Source organism: Gopherus flavomarginatus, chromosome 4 (assembly GCF_025201925.1).
Source record: "Gopherus flavomarginatus isolate rGopFla2 chromosome 4, rGopFla2.mat.asm, whole genome shotgun sequence".
Lineage (NCBI taxonomy): Eukaryota > Metazoa > Chordata > Testudines > Testudinidae > Gopherus > Gopherus flavomarginatus.
Genome location: NC_066620.1, coordinates 40,882,601 through 40,904,972, shown reverse-complemented (window position 1 = coordinate 40,904,972; position 22,372 = coordinate 40,882,601). Strand labels below are relative to the sequence as shown.

At 42.2% G+C, this 22,372-nt stretch overlaps 2 protein-coding genes and 1 long non-coding RNA gene across 7 annotated transcripts in view; 1 reads left to right on the top strand and 2 right to left on the bottom strand.

Moving 5' to 3' along the window:
• Positions 1 to 10,253: 10,253 nt before the first annotated feature.
• ZFP36L2 (ZFP36 ring finger protein like 2) lies at positions 10,254 to 15,723 on the bottom strand. The gene is made up of 2 exons (XM_050951897.1): positions 15,367 to 15,723; positions 10,254 to 14,676 (listed from the first exon to the last, which is right to left on the bottom strand). The coding sequence occupies exons 1-2, from the start codon at positions 15,415 to 15,417 to the stop codon at positions 13,339 to 13,341; spliced, it is 1,389 nt and encodes a 462-aa protein (XP_050807854.1). The 5' UTR covers positions 15,418 to 15,723; the 3' UTR covers positions 10,254 to 13,338.
• Positions 15,724 to 15,761: 38 nt separating this feature from the next.
• Positions 15,762 to 19,475, top strand: LOC127050250 (uncharacterized). The gene is made up of 2 exons (XR_007774169.1): positions 15,762 to 17,179; positions 17,418 to 19,475. It is a non-coding gene; the product is annotated as an uncharacterized LOC127050250 (long non-coding RNA).
• Positions 19,476 to 20,464: 989 nt separating this feature from the next.
• Positions 20,465 to 22,372, bottom strand: part of THADA (THADA armadillo repeat containing) — a 317,566-nt gene continuing 315,658 nt past the window's right edge. For all 5 annotated transcript variants that reach the window (XM_050951710.1, XM_050951707.1, XM_050951708.1 and 2 more), the window contains one exon: positions 20,465 to 21,706. In XM_050951710.1, the coding sequence (XP_050807667.1) occupies positions 21,362 to 21,706 (345 nt within the window). In that variant the 3' untranslated portion in view covers positions 20,465 to 21,361. The remainder of the gene's footprint in view (positions 21,707 to 22,372) is intronic.

Genomic DNA, 22,372 nt, shown 5'->3' with positions numbered 1-22,372 from the left:
TTGCCAACTCTAATACTGACATGCACAGCTGCAAAAACAATGTAGAATTCACTTTCCCCTCTCTCTGCACCACCAGGATTCAAACACAAATGCAACAGCCCAAGTGTACTGCTGGTATTATGAAAGATTGACAGTTGAGTAGCAAGAAGAAAACCTTGTCATTAAAGACTCAAAACACTGCAGCAGATTACACACACACACACACACACACACACACACACACACACACACACACACACACACACACACACCTCATTACTATATTCCAGGGCCCGCTCCTGAGACATGCTGACCACTCACTGAGAATTAAAGCTACACTAAACATTTCACAGGATTAGGCCCCAAATGAATAGTTTAGTTCTCCTGAACATTCTAACTTGAAAGACAATTATTAATATCATTAATATATTTCATTTCTTTTCTGAAATACAAGCAACAATTTAAAAACTTAACCTTTTCTTGCAGTTACTTTTGTTAAACTCTGAAGTGGATTATTTTTGATATTGGACACTCTTTATGGCACCATGGCTGTGGAAAGGGAAGCTGTATATAATGATGTTTACATTCTCCACTGCCTTTTCCCTTCTTGTGGCCAAACCAATAGTGCTAGTTACATGCTGTGGTTTCCAGCTTCCAGGATGCTCTCCCTTTGTTGCACCAGGCACATTGACACAATCAAGAAATCTTGTGAACTGTCATGTTTTTGTTTTTGTCACATTAGAATTGGCAGACACTCTGCTCTCCTTCTAGTAGTTCTGTGGTTATTTCCAACGTGCTTTGTTTTAGGGTACCTATTATTAGGACACTTACTGCTTTCCTTGCTTACAATCTGGATTTGTGTGTGTCCAATCATCAGTTTGATCCCCATGAATTCCACAATATTTAAACACTTGTTCTTTCCAGTTAGTTTTGGGTGCTGTAAGTTAGTAAAACGACATGCAACTACCAGTGGCGGATTAATGATTTTGCCACCTCTAGGCCCTGAAATAACTGCCGTCCCCAGCCCCATATGAAGTTTTTTTACAAATTCTTTTGAACTAAAAGTAATCTAAATATCATTAAAATAATTGAACATTTACAGGTTTTATTATAAATAAAATTACAAGTACAGCCGACCCTCGCTTGAACGCGTATCTATATAGCGTGATTTCGCTTGTAGCGCGGGACCGCGCATGGATCCAAAACTGAGAACCACTTAATTTCTTCCTTCTGGTCATATTATTAACGTTTAGGATTCCCACAAGTATGTTTACTAAATGGTGTTGCGCCGTCATTGGTGGTTTCAATACGCGCCATGAGTGGTAGAATCGCAGTGTCATTGATACCATGATTACAAAAATGCTGCTATTATAAATTTGCCACCCCTGCAAATTTGCCGTCCTAGGCCTTATCCGCCTAGGCAATAATACACTGCTGGCAACGACAACATTCCAGGTTATAAAACACTGTCTCTATAAAGCCATTAAAAAAAACAACCAGGCACTCACATCTCCAACAGTGAGAAACTAGAATTTCATATACTGTATTACTTCTTTGGCTCATTCGTGAATGGGGACACCCCTGTTTAAGAGCACACTTCCAACACAGGAAAAGGTTTAACATGACTGGATCACCACATCTGGGACACACATTCCTTCTCTTATGGCTAAGAAGATGAATCTACACTTTTGTGAGCATGAGCTTCTCAGGACTGGATTGAGCTAATTTTGGGCCCTCACACTTTGTATGATGGTGAGAACTATGTCAATTTAATAATAATTTATACTGCAGCTACCAAGGAGTCCTAGACAATTTACAATAAAACAGATTAAATAATTGATAGTCATCACAGGGCACAATCCTGGAAACATAAATAACCTACAAGGATAAGAGTTAAAATCAGCATAAAACCACAAGCAAAGTAGATGTGCTGTGCCAAAGGCTTTTGAGAGAAAAACTGTTCCTAACCTGTTTTACCTGAGGCTCTTCTAGGGGTTGTTCTCATAATCCTTCTTGTCACCGAAACTCAGGTCCTGTGGTGCTGACTGCCCAACCACCGGGAGAAGTTCTCCTTCTAGTGGCTCTCTCGTTTGAAAACTGGGGGCAGAGGAAGTGCTGGCTGTTACATTCCCCCTTTTTAATTATCCAACACAGAACTGAGCAGGACCCTCTTCCTGACTTGGGTATCTTAAAGAGTACGTTACAAAGTACATACAGCAGAGCCATGCTCTTGCAACACGAGAAAAATCAAGAAAAGTTGTGGGCATGGACCCATCTCCCTTCCCCATTGCACACAGCATCTCTTCTCCAAGAGCCCTGGTCTCTCTTAGGGAAAGATATACCTCTGCTGTGGTTCATGCTCTTTGATGGCACATGCACTAGATCCTGCTAAGACTTTTCAGGTTCAAAACATACACTGATAGTTGGAGGTGTAGGGACACCTTAAATACCATGCTCTTATTTACAGCAATGTGAATTTACAGATAATCTGCAACAAACCTCATCCCACCTAACACTTTTATTAACAATGAATCAGTTTTCAAAGATTTGTTACTGCACATTACTTAGCCTAGCGACTGCCAGTCTCCCCCAAACTCACACTGGGGCATCAAGTCATCCCAGCTCCATGGTGCAGAAGCTTTGTATTGCCTCAGTACATTTTGCTTCGACGCTGTGGTATTCCATCTCACTTTTGCAAGTGGTGATATTTACAAGTGGTTTAAATGCTTCCTCTCTAAAATATCTCATTATTACAATAAGGTGTGCAACAGTGAATTGTACTCAGTTATTTTTTTTTCAAATTTATTTAGAAGTACAGCAAATTGTAAGGGCTGACATCCACCAACCCCACCAGAAATTGATCCTCTGGGATACTTTCTACTCACCCTAGCAGATTATCCTTCTCAGTGGTCCAGAAAAGATGCAGACATATAAAGCGCAATAGCCCTGCCAATGTGTCCTGGGTGGGAAAGTTAGTTTCCTCAGGAATGTCTTTCTGGCCCTCCTTTTGGCCTTCAGTTGCAAGAGAAAACTGAAGGGGACTGTTTACTGAGGCCATGTCTACATCTAAAATTTTGCAGCGCTGGTTGTTACAGCTGTATTAGTACAGCTGTATAGGGCCAGCGCTGCAGAGTGGCCACACTTACAGCAACCAGCGCTGCAAGTGGTGTTAGATGTGGCCACACTGCAGCGCTGTTGGGCGGCTTCAAGGGGTTTTGGGGAAGGCGAGAGCAAACCGGGGAAGGAGACCAGCTTCGCCGCAGTTTGCTCTCGCGTTCCGCGAACCACCCTGCAAACCGCAGGGAAGGAGACCTGCTTGCTCGGGGGTTCGGCGAACGCGAGAGCAAACCGGGGAAGGAGACCAGCTTCGCCGCGGTTTGCTCTCGCGTTCCGCGAACCACCCTGCAAACCGCAGGGAAGGAGACCTGCTTGCTCGGGGGTTCGGCGAACGCGAGAGCAAACCGGGGAAGGAGACCAGCTTCGCCGCGGTTTGCTCTCGCGTTCCCCGAACAAGCAGGTCTCCTTCCCTGCGGTTTGCAGGGTGGTTCGCGGAACGCGAGAGCAAACCGCGGCGAAGCTGGTCTCCTTCCCCGGTTTGCTCTCGCCTTCCCGGAACCACCCAGCAAACCGCAGGGAAGGAGACCTGCTTGCTCGGGGTTCGGGGAACGCGAGAGCAAGCCGGGGAAGGAGACCAGCTTGATTACCAGAGGCTTCCTCAGGTATGCTGGGATACCTGCTTATTCCACGGAGGTCAAGAAAAGCGCTGGTAAGTGACTATACTTGATTACCAGCGCTGGATCACCAGCGCTGGATCCTCTACACCCGAGACAAAACGGGAGTACGGCCAGCGCTGCAAACAGGGAGTTGCAGCGCTGGTGGTGCCCTGCAGATGTGTACACCTCCTAAGTTGCAGCGCTGTAACTCCCTCACCAGCGCTGCAACTTTCTGATGTAGACAAGCCCTGAGCTGTTGATGTCTTCCTCAATGGGGCTAGAGATCTCCTGTGTATCCTCCCTGTCCCCTAACATCTTCATGTGGTTGTTCATATGTGCAGGAGAAAAAAATGTTTTATTAGTGCAGCCTTCTATTGCCCTCAGTTGCATATACTGATAATATCCACGGTAGTGTAAAGGCTATAGGATTATTAGCCTTCCGATATGTATTCCAATATATATTTTTCCCAGTGGAAATATATCACATGAAATGAGATACCTGTTTGCGGTATTCATTTTTATAATGTGCTTGCAAAATACACAACTGTCATGCAGCACGCTGTTTGAATATTATTAGCCTGTGTGCTATGACTTCTAAATCTATTAAGATACCATTAAAAAAGCTCACTCACAAAAGAAGAAAGCACGAATTTGCTCTCTCTTTAACCACTTTCCTGCTAAACAATTTGTCGGGTAGATGCCTAGAGTGTTTTTTTTAATGCAGCTGGATTTAGTGATATTTAAAGGGGTAGGCACAGCCAAAAGATGTTTGAGAGGTAAGCATAAAGTGAGATAAACTCTGTAGTTTACCATACCAGGACTTGATGTTTACGTAACACTAGCACAGAAAGCCTCCCCAGCTGGAGTTCAGCACTGATGTCCCTTCAGGGACCAGGAAGTGGCTGCCTTGTACCAGCACTGAGGTCCAGGGGCACAGGCTTTTCCAAGTAGCCATCCCTTCTCCAATCTTTCCAGGTGCCTTACCCAGAATGGAGTACAGCCAAACTGAATGCAAAACGTTCAGGTTCAATTTAACAGACTTGAATATAGATTGTTCCATGAGGCTCTCATTTCCCCTCCACCCAACACTATTTCATACACTAGGGAATTCCATTTGTGTGTGCATAAACAATCAGAACACAACACACTAGTGCCAGAGCATGCCTCTTACCATGACAGATATTTGTAGTTTCTGAACAAAGGAAGGCAAAGTGGCTTCATTGGAGAAGCAGCATAATAAACATCTTTGATTTTACAACTGTTTGTAACCATAACAAATGGGATCCATTACATTCCCACACGGAGGATGTGCACATCTTCAGGCAGAGCATATAGCCATTTAAGTTGCTATCCTGAGACATTAGTGAAGTGCAATTAAATGTGAATCTCCTGTATGTTTTCAATAAAAATGCACTTCTAGAATATGACCTACGTTTGCCTTGCAGTGACAAGGGTTTGCTTGGACAGAGCCTATGCTCTAGACTAGGAGCTAGAAACTCCTGCATTACAATCCCAGCTCTGATACTGCACGGGGGACCTTTGGCATGTCACTTATTCCCAATTTACATTATGTTACCATCCAGGAATGTTGTGAGGATTAGTGTTTTCAGAACAACAGAAGGGGTAAATATTTCATATTAATACAAGAATTGTGTGACTGATCATCCATTTTCTTCGGTAGACATTCCAGTTGGGTGAGCAGAAGGGAAGCACGTATATGCACCTTGGAGGACCTGTGATATAAGATGAATAGAAGTGGAGAGTCATTCTCTGAGTTAAAAGAACTAACAAAAATTTCAGCATCTGAAAAATGTCCAGAGAATGCATGAAAGCCCAAGGACCCAGCTCTTTCATAGCACAAAAGAAAATTCTACAGCAGGTGTAACGTTAATTAAATGTAGGTTAAAAATACATTTAAAAACCCAGGTTTTAATTTCACATTTTACTCTTCACTTGGGAATCAAGAAAGGCATTCTGGCAAAGCTGCTGGCAAGTTTTAGGATACTCCAGGGAAACAAGTTAAGAGAATTAGAAACTGGGACAGCAGAAACCTTCATTTAATCTGGGAGTTAACCTCGGTGCATTATGAAATCTGTGGTCAGTGTCTCTTGACCCAGCAGTCTACTGGGCCAACTCCCATTTATTTGCAACTGACCAGTTCAGCAAGAGGCAAAACAGCTTTGTTCCAAGAGTTGAACACAGACAATTTCAGGGCAGAGAGATGTACACACTGAAATCTAAAAGTAAACTAAGATTTCTGGTGAAATTAGGGAGTTGACTATGGACATATGGAAATACTGTACCCTCCCTCCTCCAACAAGAGCAACAAAAAGTCAGAAGACTGGTAAAACAACAAATGTTTGGGTACAGTTCCCATTTTTTTTGCAACCCCCTCTCCATGTTCATTTAGTTGAGGAGCAGGTATAAGGTATAGACCTTTCTAAGAGTCCCATTTAAGATTTGATAATACAGCAAAACTCAAAAGATCCACATACTTCACCCTATTATCCATCCACAGAGGTTTCTGGAGCTTCCAGGTGCCAGTTCTACTCATCATCTTTTATCCAGGGGAGATAGACTATCCAGGTAACTAAAAATTAAGCTACAGACTTTTATTCATGGAAGAGTTAGAAGTGAGCTGAAATAAAGGACCTTTCTTGCATATATGTGTAGAAAAACCTTAGGAATCAAAAAGGCCAGTTCCCAGGGCTTTCCTGCCCCAGAGGAAAACGATTTCTATACCAGCAATCTGGTGAGTAAACTACAATGGATCTTATACTAGATTTTATGCACTGTTGAAGGCCAATCACAATACCAGTTACCAGGCCTCTTACTGTTATAGAGTCTCCCTTTAATTCTTTATCTTGAACAGTTTTCAGAATTGTGGGTATTTAAGTGAACACAATTGAGAAAAGGCCCAGGTAATAATCCAGTGGTACATGATTTCTGTGTTTAAATTTCAGTGCTTCTAGAGCTACCTCTCTATTTATATTATTAACCAAGGAGGAAAAACTGAGGGTTTAAATTATTCTGTAGTTCCTTCTCAAGTGCTGTAGGACTTAGAAATTATTCAATAAACGTTATCTATCCATCAGCAATACACAATTTATTGGGTAATTTTGCCTGCTTTCCACACAACTGTCTATGGTTAATCTTTACTTTTTCACTCCAAAAGGCTTCCATTACGACATTTATTGTGATCTAGTTTGAGAAGAAAGCTGAGATTACTTGTATTTGCATACTTCAGTCTCAAGAATAAATTTCTCCCTGACTAGAGCATTTGTTCAACTGTTTCATGCATTGCCATTCCAGCTAAGTAACCTTTCAAACATTCATAGAAATCAATACAGGCCAGAGATTGAGTTTACATAGCAATTTCTTTTTCTAATAAAGAAATTAATGTTTCCCGGTACATGATCTGGATTTTTAGAAAAATTACACAATTCCAATTGAACAGTCTACCATTTGCAATGTTACCTATCAGAATACATCACTATCTCCCTCTTAACTCTGTATTTCATCTTCTGAAAATATCTTTCCAGAACAGAGCTGTGATCTGGCTAATTTATTGTAGGCAAACTAGAGGATAGTTTAGGGATATGCTAATATTTGACCATTGTTGTCATGTTATGTATTGTTCCTTTACCTTTTACTTGTAAACTTTGGAGCAGGGACTATTCCTATAGTGCACATTGCACTAAAATGATCAGATGTGGTTTACTTTTAGAACAATCTTGCACAATTTTATTTGTTTGGAGACAGTAATACACTAGTTGGAAAATACCTTTTATGGCTTGATTTGTAAATTTCATATTTTTGCAAAGCTGTTTTATAGAAGAGTTTTGACAGTCATATTCTTTCCATTTGATTTGAGACTTATTTTTAAATAAATGAGCTCTTTTTAAATAAAAGCATTTTAGAACACACGCTCAAGGTTAGGGTGACTGATTTGCTGCCAATAGGGAAATAGAGCTTTAAAAGGGAGTTACAGGAATTTTCCTAACATCAGAACAAAACCATCCCCCTCTCCCCACCAGAGAAAGTCACTACCTTAGCAAACAAACTAGCCATTCTTGTGTAATTTAGTATTGAAAAGTTAAAAAGAGGCATTCCAACACATCAGAAAAGCACAGTATAGCTAAGTGTCTTCTTTATCCTTACCACTCCACAACACAGGAGGAAGGAGGGGCTTATATCTCTGCTTATAGTTTTTCCAGTCTCCCACTGTTTAATATTTGTACCTTTAAACATAAAGATTTAAGAGTTAATTCTAACTGCTTGCCCAGTAGACTGTATAATTATACCACTGACTTCAAGGCCACTTCATAAGTCCAGAAAAAAATAGTGTTGGGTGAGGTTGGGAAAACAAGTCTACCAAGAATTTTAAATAAATAAAAAGGAGGTGGAGAGAAATGGATAGGCCTCTGTGATCCATTTAGGGCTTCCCATATTTCTTCTTCCTGCCCACCACCTTCGAGGTCTTGCCTTAGACTCCAGCCTCATAGTGAATACAGCTACTCCTGTTGGAACTTGTCAACATGATTCTTTGGTCAGCCAAAGCTGCACTGTTAAACACAGAGTTCCCTACTCACCCTGCAGGGGTTACTCAAGAGCCGCATACAAGCTCACTAAATGAAAATTCTCTTAAAAGTCATTGGGAGGTGGAATGAAAAGGGAACCTATACAATTTACAATACACAGTGCAAATCATTTACTTTAGTAGGTATGTTCAGACGTGGGATAAAGTATGCCTAAACAGGCCCAGTCTGCAAACTGAACTGAAATCTTTTAACTTTGGTTCCATATGAGGTTGTCAGAGCCACAAAATGATTTAAATCCCCCACCTCAGCAATTGTTAAAGAGATTGGAAATTTTATTGGGGAGGGGATAAAAGGAGTTATTTTTTCAAGAACATTAGTGTGGACAAAGAAAATGGGATAGTGGAAGATATGTACAATATGAACTAACCTAAGTTTGCATGCTGTCTCCTACATTTTGTAATATACTGAAGTCTGATTTGTGGTGGAAACTACAAGCACTTTGCTTAAGTTACAGCATTTCAGCCTTCAGCTGAACTGGGAATGTTATCAGAAAGAAGCTGCTTCACTGTTTAAGCTTGAGTCATGGTATGTTATTAAAGGGCAATGGCTCTGGTTGTTGCATGCCACTGGAATGCATTATTCTGTATTGCACAATCCAGACATGCATCTTGAGTCCATTTTAGTCTTCTCCTTAAACAGGTAGCACAGATCCATAACCTAAATCAACTAAGGGGAATCCTTAGTACACATAGGCCCTGGGGGTATGCAGAGGTCTCTAAGGGGTATGTTAAATTTATCTAGAGATTAGCCTAGTTTTACAACAGGTTACATAAAAAGAACATACAATTACTTGTTTGCACTGCTCTATATACACTGAAATAAGTACAATACTTATATTCCAATTGATTAATTTTATTATATGGTAAAAATGAGAATAAGCAATTGGTCAGTAATAGAGTGCTATGACACTTTTGTCTGATTTTGTAAGCAAGTGGTTTTAAAGTGAGGTGAAACTTGGATTGGTCTTGCATACCCCAGACTCCTGGAAAGGTTGAGAGCCTATTTTAAGATTACATTTAAGTATGGAGAAGAAAAAGTTTGATAGATTTGGGAATCCCATATTGAGTACACCATTTTATTAAGTTCATTACCATTTCAAAGACTACTGTTTCAACTAAAGGATAAAAGCATGCAGGGTTAAGTTCTAAAACTCCATTAAGCACAAGTAATGATAATAGCACTCCCATGTCAGATCACCAAGTCCCAGCAACAAATGAATTTCCCAGAGGAGGCCTGTTTCCTATTAATTCAAAACTACCTGCTAAAACCAAACCAAACCCACCACTGTACTGTCACACAGATTGCATTGGTTTGCCACAATTTACTGCAGGACAACAGGAAATTTCTGAATGGTCTGAGCAGCTTTGTGTTTCATCTAATTCTGAAATAAAAGCCACATAATTTTTAAGTTAACAATGTAAGAGTCAATTTAAAGGCTAATAAGCAGTTGTAGAGGACATTAAGGGGAACATTAGTGTCTGTCTTTCAATGACTGCTGGGGATTTTTAATAAAGAAACAAGAGTGGAACCTAGAGCGTTTTGACATGCACTTCTGCAGATATAGCAAACTAGTAACTGTTCACCTCAGAGTATCACTTACAGTGAGAAGGCCCTGCTTTCCCCACAAATACCAATAAATACAGCAATACATTACCCTTTTGCATACATTTTTTGGCAGCATTTTCAACACACAAAAATGCTTCAATTAACAGGAGTGTAATTGTGTCTAATGTGTAACAGCCGCTGCAAATTTTCCAAAATTCATATCCCAACCAGGACACTCCAAACTGTACTTCTGTGACTCACAGCAAGATCCTACTTAATAAAAGACTGTATAGTAGATATAAATATGGGCTGATAGAATACAGCCGCTTCAGCTAAGAGATTTAGCAATAAGTGTTCTTAGTTTAGAAAGAACAGTTAGAAGAAAGTGAAAAGTAAAATGAAATACACACACACACACCTGTAACTATGCAGTTTTAATTTGACTGTTAGTTTTTAAAAAAAACAAAACAAGATTGCATTAGCTCAAGTAGACATCAGTAAACTAAGAAAAATTAGAAGCCTACTTTCAATATTTGGTAAAAATTTGCTCAAGGACTCCTGTTCCTTGCAGACAAAGTTTCTTCTGGAAAAAAAATAAATTTTGAGCAAACAAATCAGAGCATAACCTAGAGAAATAGTTTTGCATCATCCCATCTACAGATTCTTTTGAATGGTTATATATGTTTCATTTGAAAACAACAAGTCCATACTAGGTTGATTATACAAACATATGGCACCAGTATTACATTCTACTTTGTATTTATAAAAATATTGTGACAGTTCAGAGATGCCATTATGTTAACATTTATTAGGCTGACAAAAGTATCATGATGTAGCACATATTGCAACAGGTTCCATAAAAAAACCTTATTTATTAAGTTTATTAATAAAATGCCATCTACATTAATGTATAATTTACAAGCCTCTGTATATTATATTTACCCACAGCAATGCTAGTCTTTAGCCGCTGGGTTTTGGGTGACAGAATTAACTGAAGAGTCAGATTAGCATTAAAACCAGTACACTCTCAGTGTTGGAATGAGGCTACAAGTCTATTCCTTTAAATGAGGAAGAGCATTTGGAACAAAGGCTTTAAAGAGAAAACAAAAAGACACAATTAAAGTTATTACCCAGATTACCATTTCCTACTTGTCCCATACAAACTTTAAAGACTAATGGCATATTAAATAACCTCCATAAACAAGTGTGCCTGATATAAAAACAGTTTAACAAGCATTTAATAACTGATTTTCCATTTCAGCTGTTAAGGTACAAAAAGCAAAGGTTTGTTCCCCACCATCCTCCTAAGGAAGCCTGATATACTATATGATTTGCACTAGGTACTTTGGAACCTTCTGGAACATTGTTTATTAGTTTTGGCAGACTACCAATGATTTCTGCAGGAATGGAGCCATTTTGCTGTTCAAACCTGGTTAATCTGTAGCTAGACACATTTCTGATAGGGAAAAGTTAATAAAAAACCACCTTGCAGACATGGCTTTAATTGTTTGATTTTTTTTTCCAAAAATTTTATTGGGAGAACTACAAAACATTTACAGTACAAAGTTTACAGTCTCACACTCAATTTGTAGTGAACTGACTCCCGAAAATATATTACAACTCAAGTTGACTTATCCTTTAGTTACATTCAAAACATACTTCTGTTAAAGTAGTCCAAATAGAGTACATAGTGCTTGATCTGTACCTATGTACAAACAAAACTAAAAGCTACTGCTCATTCATCCACCGTCCAGGAAAGTTTTGGAAAACTCCTGACTTTCTACACACAGAAAAAAATTACAAGTTTTGGAATTTAATTAAACAAGATATGTTCATGTACTGCATAAAGTTTCAGATCCAAAGGTGGCCTCCTTGCTTATTTAAAAAAAAAAAAAAAAAAAAAAAAAGGTGGTGAAACTTCTCATGTAGTTAAAACCCATCCCTACATTCAAATTATCTCAAGCATTAAGAAAAATACTTATTTGGTTGAGGAAGATTTAAGGCAAGCATGGACCCTTGAGAAGGCACTGTGAGACATAACACTGGGACCCCCAATTATTGCTACATACTTTGAGACTATATCACAGTGTGATTGGTGGAGTTAGGCAACAAAAATACTTTTTGGTTAATTTAAACACATTTGAATTAGGTTTGCCACTTTGAAGTCTGATTGCAAAGTAGTTTTGTTGGGGTTTTTTGTTTTGTTTTTTACATGGACGGGCTACAACCATTTTACATTCTAAAAAACCCACAGAAATTCCTCATACTACTTCCACAGCATAGAGACCGATTTCTATAAAGAAACCATGCAATCTTTTAAATTTACGTAAACAAGGAAAGAAATTAATGAAATAAATATTACATACAATCTCTTAAATTAAGATTTTTACTCATTTACAATAAAATAACCAAGTGAAGTTACAAAAGGCATATATTACTGTGAAAAGAACACACTCCACATTTCGCCGATTAATAATGGCAATCATAATTTAAACATAATAAAAGAATATATATCTATTGCTTTTCATCATACCCGATAAATACAGTATGAACAAATTACCAATGTATACTTTTCACAAGATAATAAATAAGTTAAATAGTTTCATATTGAGTTGTGCAGTGACTCATGCAATCAACTCAAACAGCTAAAAAATTAAAAAAAAAAATCAGCAGTTATTCTCCAACAATTACAAACTAGACTCAGTTGAGTGCTTCCAAATAAAGCAACAAAAAATTGTTCTAAGCCAAACATCCACTAAGTGGTGGCAATGGAACCAACATTAAACTTTGGAATGGAAGTTTTAGCATTTGTTATATTATATATATATATATATATATAGATAGATTATATAAAAAAACCTAGAGGGTTGTTATCAAGGCATATTCTTGGCAGGATGTTGGATTTTTCTTTTAAAGGCTTATAGGTTTAGTACTGGTGTGGGTCTTTATTTGAAATTGGCTTGAAAGACAAACTACTTATTAAATCCTGTCTTTTTTGTATATAAAAATGTGGAGAGGCTTGAAATGCAGAGTTCATGCCCCTCTGGATTGTTTGTTGCTTGCTTTCTGGTGGTGTGGGTTTGTCTTGTTTCCCCCCCTCCCCATCTAATGCTTAAAAAAAAACCACACACAGATGGAATGGCTGCTGCTGGTGCATATTATAACTAGTCTCCAAACAAAACAAAACAAAAACAAAAACAAAAATCCCCTTCTTCCAAGGTCTCTCTATAAAAATAGGTTTGTTCTGTTCATGTCGCCATTTGCCCTTTTGCAAATTCATGTTTTGTTCGTCTCTCGATAGAAAAAGTTTTTTCCTCTCCTCGTTTTTTAATTTACTTGCTCAGCAATTAAACAAAACCAAACCCAAGAGGATCATCGAAGGACTGTGCGAGCTTGGCTAGTTCTCAAGGCTGCGGTCTCTGCTCCCGGGGTTTATCCTGCCCCCTTCCGCGGGGTTCACCCCCCTCCTCTCCGCTCCCCTCTCTCCGGCCCGGCTCCCCCTAGTCGTCGGAGATGGAGAGGCGGCTGAAGATGGGCAGGCGCCGGCCGGAGTCCAGGCTGGGGGACTCGGAGCCGCTCAGGCTGCCGGAGCTGAGGGAGCCGCTCAGGTAGCTCTCGCGGTCTGAGAGCGAGTCCGGGGGGCTGGGCGGCGCGTCGAAGACGGGGGACTCGGAGAGGCGGCGCAGGGGCTGGAAGCTGAAGGGGGGCGAGGCGGGCGGCGGCGGGCAGCTCCCCCCGGGCGGCGGTGGCTGCTGCTGGCAGCGGTAGAAGGCGGCGGCAGCTACCGCGGCGGCGGCGGCGGGGCTGGCGGCGAAGCTGGGGCTGTGGATGGCGAGCGGCGCGATGAGGCTGCCCAGCTCCTGGCCCGAGAAGGCGAAGGCGTTGTTGGCGCAGGGCGGCGAGAGCAGCTCGTCGCAGTAGGAGGCGGAGGCGGGCGGCGGCGGGGTGCGGGACCCGCCGGGGCTCTCGAGCAGCGCCGCCTCCAGGCGCCCGCCGGGCTGCTGCCCGCAGCCGTGCTGGTGGTGGGCGGAGAAGCCGGAGAAGCTCAGGCTGTGGTGCAGCTTGGGCCGCTCGCCAGCGCCGCGCTGGGGCGCGAACCCGCCGCCGCCCCCCAGAGGCGGGTCCCGGGGGGCGAAGGCGCGCAGGTCACCGGTGCTGCCGGCGGGGTGAGGCGGCGGCGGGTGCGGGTGGTGGTGCGGGGCGGCGGGCGCGGCCGTTCCCCCTCCGGGCGCGGGGCGGCGCTCGTCCGCGTTGTGGATGAAGTGGCAGCGCGGGCCGTAGGGGCAGAAGCCGATGGTGTGGAAGGTGCGGCACAGCTCGGTCTTGTACTTGGGGTGGCGCGTCAGGCTGCGCAGCTCGTGGAAGCCGTGCGCGAACTGGCACTTCTCGCCGTACTTGCAGGCGCCGCTCTCCTCGAAGGGCCGGCACAGCTCCGTCTTGTAGCGCGTGGAGTTGATGGGCGCCCCGCCGCCCCCCTTCCCCGCCTGCTGCTGCAGCTGCTGCATCAGGTGCTGGCTGCGCTCGCCATTCTCGCTGAACGAGCGGTCCCGGAACTTGTTCTCCTTGTTGAGCAGCGCAGTGGGGCTGCTGCTCCCTCCGCCCCCCCCTCCGCCCGTGCCCGTCTCCTTCAGGCTGCCGAACGAGGAAGAGGAGGACGAGGACGACGAGCTGCAGCCCGAGGAGCTGGGGAACTTGGAGCTGTTGGCCAGCGCCTGCAGGTTGCTGGTCGAGTGCCTTCGCAGAAAGCCCGGCGCGAAGCTGGAGCTGGGGGAGGTCACGGGGGTCCCCACCGCCTTCTTGTCCAGCATACTGCTCAGGTTGGTCAGGGCTTTTTCACTCTGAAAACAAGAGGGGGAAAGGAGGAGAAAGAGAGTTTGCAAAGTGACTCGGCCGGGCAGCAGTTCTGCAAGTTGCCAGCGCCCCCTGAGACTGCACGGGGGTAAAACGCCCCCTCGCAGCACATCTGCAGGGCGAGCGTGGGACAGCTTAATGTCTCCCCTGCAGCTTGAGAGCTATGCACTAAAACTCACTTCTCAGCAGTGTCTTTAACAAGGTGACACAACTCTAGCTAAAGCTTCACCTTCACAGCATAAGCCTAAGGACTTCCATTGCAAGAGTTCGAAGTTTTGGGGGAGATCTAGTACTGACTTCAGCACATTTAAAACTAAAAGCGTTAGAGACCTTAAAGCTCCCCACTGCAACACAACTCGAACTCTTGATAAACTTCCAGTCAACAAATCTACTGAGAACCCCGTGCCCAGAGAACTGCAGATCAGTTTGGGAGGGGATGAACCACCAAGAAGGCAAACTATCACAATTTAAATGTTAACTTGATCACAGAGCAAGTTACATGCAAAATACAGTCCACATGGAAAGCAGCACTCCTCCCCCAACTACAAAAGAGTTAATTCCACTTGTTAAATAGTCACACAAAACTTGGAAAGAAAATATTCAAGTGCTCAGATTTGCTGAGAGCCATTTAAAACGTTCAAAGTGCTTGGCGGACAAAATGCAAACTCTTCCCCTACCTTGCACAAGAAGTCGATGTCGTAGAAGGCAGATAAAAGTGTCGTAGACATTTCGAGATCCTGTAGTGATCGGAAATACAGGAAGGACCGAAAGATCCCGCTTTCCTCGGAGGCTTTGGAAAAGCCACGACTAGATAGGAAAGGGCTGATTACTTGAGATCCGAAATGGTCCAATCACTTTCCGAGCAAGGGTGGGTTAGTGGGTGCCCGGCGAAGGCGGTAACTACTGCTGCAGCGAGCTGACTGCTGGAACTCTGCAAGCCTCTTCTCGGCACATATATAAACGCCGGACAGTGCAAGGGGCGGGACCCAGCCGGGCCCGCCGGGGTCTCCCAGCAACACCGCCCAGTCGTTCTCACCCAGCCCTGCCCCCTGCTCAGCAGCTCCGCTGCTTCTCATTGGGCGCCGCCAATTTCTTTCAGGGGCCTGGAGTGCAGGGAGGTGCTGTGGCGCTGAGCTGCAGAGAAAGCGCGGCGGGCGGGGTAGCCGTCGGCTGTACTGCTAACGTCATGCTCACTCGGGGTTGCGGTGAGCCATTGGCTACACGATTGTACTACAGTCTTGTGACTCTGCTAGGCATGGGGTTATAGCGCGGAAAGTGTATAGAAAGCATTCTACAAGGCTTGCTCTACAATGCACTGTGGGTAGCAGGCAGTCCACTATACACAGGGTGCACTGTGTATACACTCATATTAGTTAACACTGTGCAGTATATACAAAGCTGCTACAGATTAGTGTAGAGAAAACATACAAGGCTTGCTACAGTTTGCACCGTATACATGTGTATAGAAAGCATGGTCCTTATACATAGCGATTTGCTATGGAAATGCAGAAGGCACTTACCGAATACACAGTGCATATAGATTTGTTACAAATACAAACTGCATAAAAAGCACTCAAAAGTAAGACTTGTTACAGAACGTACTACCTAGAAACCACGCTAACATGTAGGAGTTATTGACGCAAAAACACTGCAGACGAATATAGGAGGCTCTGCTCAGTTGATATTAAACTCCCGATTTTTTTTTAAATGCCTCGGGAAAATCAGTCTCCCTTTTATTGCAAAAGACATTCACGCTACCATCTCCCTGACTAGGACTTTTCAACCAGCCTATGTCGGAAAGGGCTTTCCTCTCAGTTTAATATTCCTGGCGAGTAGGCTGGGAAGCTCAATAAAAAAGGAAGATGTATCCGAGTACCTCGGAGTGAAACGGGACATCTCTTCCTCCCTCCCCACCGAACGTCAACTTTTGCCACGTAATTGGTTTGAAACAAACTTTGGGTCCTTGCTTGCTGCACCGCGTAACTAGCGGAGGGTCGCTAGGGTGTGTTACTTTGCAACACAAAGCGCGGGTGGCTAAAGGGATCGGGTTTTGGGGGCGGGGGGGCAGAGGAGGGAAGAAAGAAAGAACCATTTGCCCTCTCGGCGGGCGGCTCCTGCACAGCAAAGGGCCTCCCGGTCCCGCGCCGCCTGCACCATGCGCCCGTCTCCCGGAGCTTTCCAATAAGGCCTAGTAGATCACAGAGACTTGGCAGCCGGTCAAGGTCTTGTGATACGATTAGCAAAGCCAATTTCTTCTCCTTTGACTTGGAGCCCCAACGCCCGTCCCTTGGCAGCAGCAGCGCAGGGCGGGAACGGGGACACAGGCGCTCGCAGCCTGGGCCGCTCGCTCGGTGCCCTTCCCCTGGCGGAGTGCGCGAGGGGGGGGGGGCCGCCGCCCGGGGAAGTGCAGCCGAGCTGTGGCTGCAGAGCGGCCCCAGGCTCGAGCGCTGCTGGCTTGTGCAGCAGGGAGGAAGGAAGCCAGCGCTAGGGGTGAGTGGCAAGGGACGGAACCGTACCATGCTGCACACCTCGGCCGGGGGAGGGGACATGGGTTCCTGGGCTACCCAAGATATGCGCGCTCCTCAAGACAAATGAGCAGTGAGCTTGGCGCGGCCGGGAGGGGAAGAGTTAACCCTGGCGGGGCCCCTTGCTTTGCAGCACCCCTCCCCCTCCCAGGTCACAGCTCTTTCTGTGCAAGTGCCCGGCCAAGTTATCCCTTCGCCTGCAGCTCTCGTCTCAGCACCTCCTCCCTCCTAAAGAGCCCTTGTCTGGACAGTAGCTGGGACGGGGGGACGAAGTGGTGGTTAGAAGGAGTGAACGCCCAAAAAGGGAGCCGCCCCCCCCCCCGAGAAACAGCGGATGTTTTTAACCACACTGTACACTGCAGGTAACCCCGCTTGCGCCCCCCCCCGCAACATTCATAAATCTGGCCTGACTCCGACATCCAGGCTTGTATAAACACGTTCAACAGCACGATTCTGCATTCCCAATACTTGCGTTTGCTAACAGTTGGAACATATGCAAGGGGAAAATGGATGCAGGTGTAAAAGTTTCCCTGCATTTTATGGGTTACAAAAGCAGTGCAGACGTTTGATCCTCTTTCGGTTCTTTCTAAGCTGGGATGTCAAGCCCTGAAAATCCGAGGCTGCAAGTCTGCCCATGTCAGCAGGAAACCTGCACTTTGCCAAGAAATTTACCAAAGGAAAAGCAACTTCAATGGCGTTTTATTGGGACATTTTGCGCCGGGTCTTCACACCAGTTTTTCGCAAAACGGCTCATGCCTCCATTTGGCTTCCTCCTCAGTGTGACTGTGTCCAGCCCCGCGGAGAAATGCACTTCTGGGAGCGGCTGCAGTTTAGCAACGTCTCAGCGCAGCAGCACAGTTCCTCCTCCTGCAACAGGGTGCGATATTTCACCCCATTGCTCAAGCTGTTAAAAGGTCACAGTTGCTAACAGCGTGTTAATAAATTATAAAGAACGAGAAACTCTAACGTGGGCCATTTACGTTTAAAAATAAGATACCCGAGAAGAAATTGGAGCCGAGAGGGAAAAAAGCACCACATCAAATTCCTTTCTGTACCACAGTCCTTCATGGGACAAATCTCTAACACACCAAATGCACCTTTTAAACTAATCTACTTGGCAGCGCTTTCTACCTCGCGGCTGAGAAGCTGCGTTGCTAAATTGGAGGTGGACGTGACATGCTGACATTTAGTCTCGCAGTGGTTTTATGGTAATATGTCACCCTCTAGTGCCTCAACCCTGCGAAGGCAACCCAGTTAGAGGAGGCAACAATATTCTATTATATTCACCAGAACCCAAACAAAACTTAAGTTTTCCTTTAATATTTTTCTGCAGTTCTGTGAAAACATTACAGTTGTGAGTGACTTACCACATAATGAGAAATGGGGAAAAATTTAAATTGGGATTAACATTATATATTTCCAATAATGTGTATTTTCTCCTTGCATTTGGTTTCACGCTAATGTGGTTAGTTCAATCGTCCCTCTCCTCCCCCTACTGAAAAACTAAACCGTGTAATAAGATTTGAAAACACCATCTTGGTGGCAGATCCTGCCCCTTAGTTACCATTCTAAATACATAGTTTATGAAGATAATCATGCAAAAAAACAGTGTATAATCAGCCTCTGAACAACAAATACATTGACTTAGATCAAATACATCACAGATAAGTACTCTCTACTAGACTTTGCTAATCCTGTTCCGCAGCTGCTGTTTAAGGTTTAAAGGTTTCTGATTTAGTAGTTATACAGTAACCCAAGTCACCAACAATATGTGGTGAAATGTATGCAAGATGATGTAAAATTATTTGCTCTCTATAAACTAAGAGATATTACTTAAAGTTACACGTTTAAAAACATTGATAAGGAAGATTAAGATTTAAAGTAATTTTGTTCACTGATTAACCATGTTCTGGAGGCTTACAAAGTTACTTATGTTCTGTTATAAATCTTGTGGATATACTATACTGTGCTGTTAAAAGTTGTCTTACTCATTTTGATACCATTCAAACTACCAAACTCCACACAAGAAGAGCAGCAGTGAAAGATTTTTGAAATTCAGAGGGATTAATTTCTATTTGTATTATACCATAAAAAGTGAATAGCTACACCAGATGTTAAAAAAAAGTTGGAAAGGTGTGCAGAGTGACAGTTGCTAACTATTAGTGTTGAACAAATGTACTTATGAACAGCTGAGATAAAATGTATGCTATTAATCTAATGAACAAAACAGCTTTTTCATAAAATATATTTATGATGATTAATCTGGATTCTGTTTTTATTTATCTATTAATAAATAGGATAAATTGAATACTGGTGAACTGTCCTTTCATTGTAAACCAAGTTTTCCTTTGCCTCATTGAAATCTCATGTTTCTTTATTATTGTAAGTTATTTACATGAGAAATGCTGAATCATGAAACTGCAGTTACAGAAAATATTTATGATAAAAAGTCACTGAAATAAAAGATAATATTCTGTTTTGAAAATAAACCACTTAGGCTTTAATTTCAGCTTAGTGCTTATGCAGTGGAAAGCAAATATTATATCAAACTGCTCTCTTCCACTTTTAACTCAAATAAAAATGTTTAATTGTGACAATCTAATGCATTTTTCAAAATATTTTTCAGAGCCTAGTTTAGCCGCCCATTCTAGTTATAACAGTATTATGAAAAATTAACAATGATACAACTAATACTTGCTAGAGAAATTCATTTTACACTAATTGAACTGGGCTTCAGGTTTACACTGAAGATTAAGCTATATACGTTAATGTGAAACCCAGGACTGTTTCACTAGTTCTTAGAAAATGTTGTATTATAGCGCCACCTACTGGGATACTAAGAATATAACAAAGTGTCTGAAGTACTGAGCTTCAGAAAACCTTGTATTGAACTATTATTAATTACTTTTCAGTAAGATTTCCAATTAACATGTACTAAAAGACATGAAGGGTGAAAGTGAAAATAAAGAATTACTGTTTGATCATAACCCCATCACTCCTGCAATGATAATTAGAAAAAAAATCAGTCTAAAGCAAGTTATATCTTTGTTTTGGTTACTGCATGCATGCTATACAGGTTTTAGCTCTTGATTAAATAATGCACTGAGTCTTTTAATTTTTTTATTTGAACTTGTTATTATCTTGGAACCAAATTCAAGAATTCAGAAAGAGAAATCTACAAAGCACACATACATAAGAGAACTCCAGATCTGTTTTGATGATTTGAGACAACACATTGCTATATTCCAAATCTCCTAAAACAGACAGTAATGTCAAAATAAAATTATTCTGATCACCATCAGAAGGTTGCTATCAGATTTGCTCTATTTTGTAAAGGCCTGATTCACTATCTTTACTCACACCTTACTTACAGAGTAAAGCATACTCTAAGTGAGGAAGTATGACCTCATACTTTTATTTTGAACATGGTGGTCTTCATTCTGGAAAGGGCTTCAAACCCAGCCTCTGCTTTGAAGGCAAAACTATTAGCACTCTGATACCTATTTTCTTTGCAGGAGCAGTTAGGCAGCACTTACACATCTATTTGCACCTGCAAAACAAGAGGTCACCTTTAAAAATCAGGCTCCTTTACTTCCCCCTGGTTAAAAATGGAATGAAGTTAAATGAAGTTAAAAACTCTGATTCAGGAATGGGCAAGCAAAGGAAGCCATTATTTTTTTTTTAAGAACACTTTTTTTAAAAAATCAAAATAAAATAGTATCAAGTTAATACTCTGAGTAAGTTAAGAATTGCTACATGCTGACAAAAGGAAAAACAAAGTCAAGAATTATGGCATTGGAGTAGAGGAGGAATAGCCTGTGGGATAAAACACACCAGATTTGCAGGTGGTCTGCACCTGGATGAATGGAAAATATTAAGGTTAGCTGCTTTGCGTCCTACAGTAGCTGCAATAAACTATGCTGGTCTGAATGAAATTAGTAAATGCATTAAAAAAATATTCTCCTACAGCAAGTCTGACAAAGATTCAATGGACTCATGAAAAACGTGTTTTTAGCATGTACTATTAAAAAAAGTTTACTACAGTCATTAAACAAATATATCCCGTCCCAAACCTAGAGAGAATTCAACTCTTTGTTCACAATGTAGTAAAATTTATACAACCAGCACAGGACAAACTGCCGGTGTTTCATTTTTCAGGATTTTCTTTGTTCTTGCAAGCATCATCATCAAGTTCAAGCAAGGTCAATATCTTAAGGCAAGTTGATATTCTTTCGTTCTGAATGGCTAATCTTGTGAATTCCACAGTTTTGGAAAATTCTGGAGTTGGAGGTAGCTCTTTAAGATGCTGTGTAACAAGCTTCGCTTGATCAGATGCTCTTCTTGCCAATCGAAGGAATTCTCCTTGATCTGGCAAATTTAAGCGAGTGGCTGGTATGAGCAAGAACAGATGTTTACTAAGCTGTCTGACGTTAGTCAGCGTCTCTGCCCAAAAATTCACTTCCCCTTTATTAAACAGGTTGTCATCTTCCATCTCAATGAAAAGAAAAACAAGAAGGATCAGTGGTTTGATGATAAAGGGGAAATAATCAAATATTAAACAACATTAAGGAGAAATAATGCTGATATAAAATATTACCAAAACAGTTTATTTGCTGTTTTATGTGAGGGTAAGAATTCATATACGTATCTTCAATTTATTCAAAGATTTGGAAAGCAAAAAACAAAGTTTCCCAGTGTGCCAATGACATATCTCCAGAAATCAGGTGCTTATGATGTAACTTTTATTTTTGAAATAGTGGAAGTAAAAAAACAGCCTAAATATTAAAATGTGCGTGTTGAGGAGTGCTGAATTAGCTTGCCTTCCACTGTGTCACTGTCTTGTATTATACAGAGACCTCTGTAATCAGTATGGTAATTGGGTATATCATGGAGCTTTTGGACTAGATTAATTAATAAAGGAAAATTACATCTGTCAACAAAACAGTAGTAGAACATCAAAAAGACATACCTAAACCAAATGCTTAAGAAAAGTTTCGTAAGACATTTGAATGGTCATTTTATCATATCAGTTGTCAGCCAGTGTTTCAAAGATGTAGCTGTTGCCACGACTACCAGTTTACTTTATAGTATTATATTCATATTTCTTGGCCTTTCAAAGGCAAGTTAGCACCTAACATACAATATTAAGTTCTGTAGG

Coding starts and splice junctions, on each gene's coding strand:
- ZFP36L2 (XM_050951897.1), bottom strand. CDS start 15,417: ATGTCTACGACACTTTTATCTGCCTTCTACGACATCGACTTCTTGTGC. Junction 14,677..15,366: donor ACATCGACTTCTTGTGCAAG/GTAGGGGAAGAG, acceptor TCTTGTTTTCAG/AGTGAAAAAGCCCTGACCAA.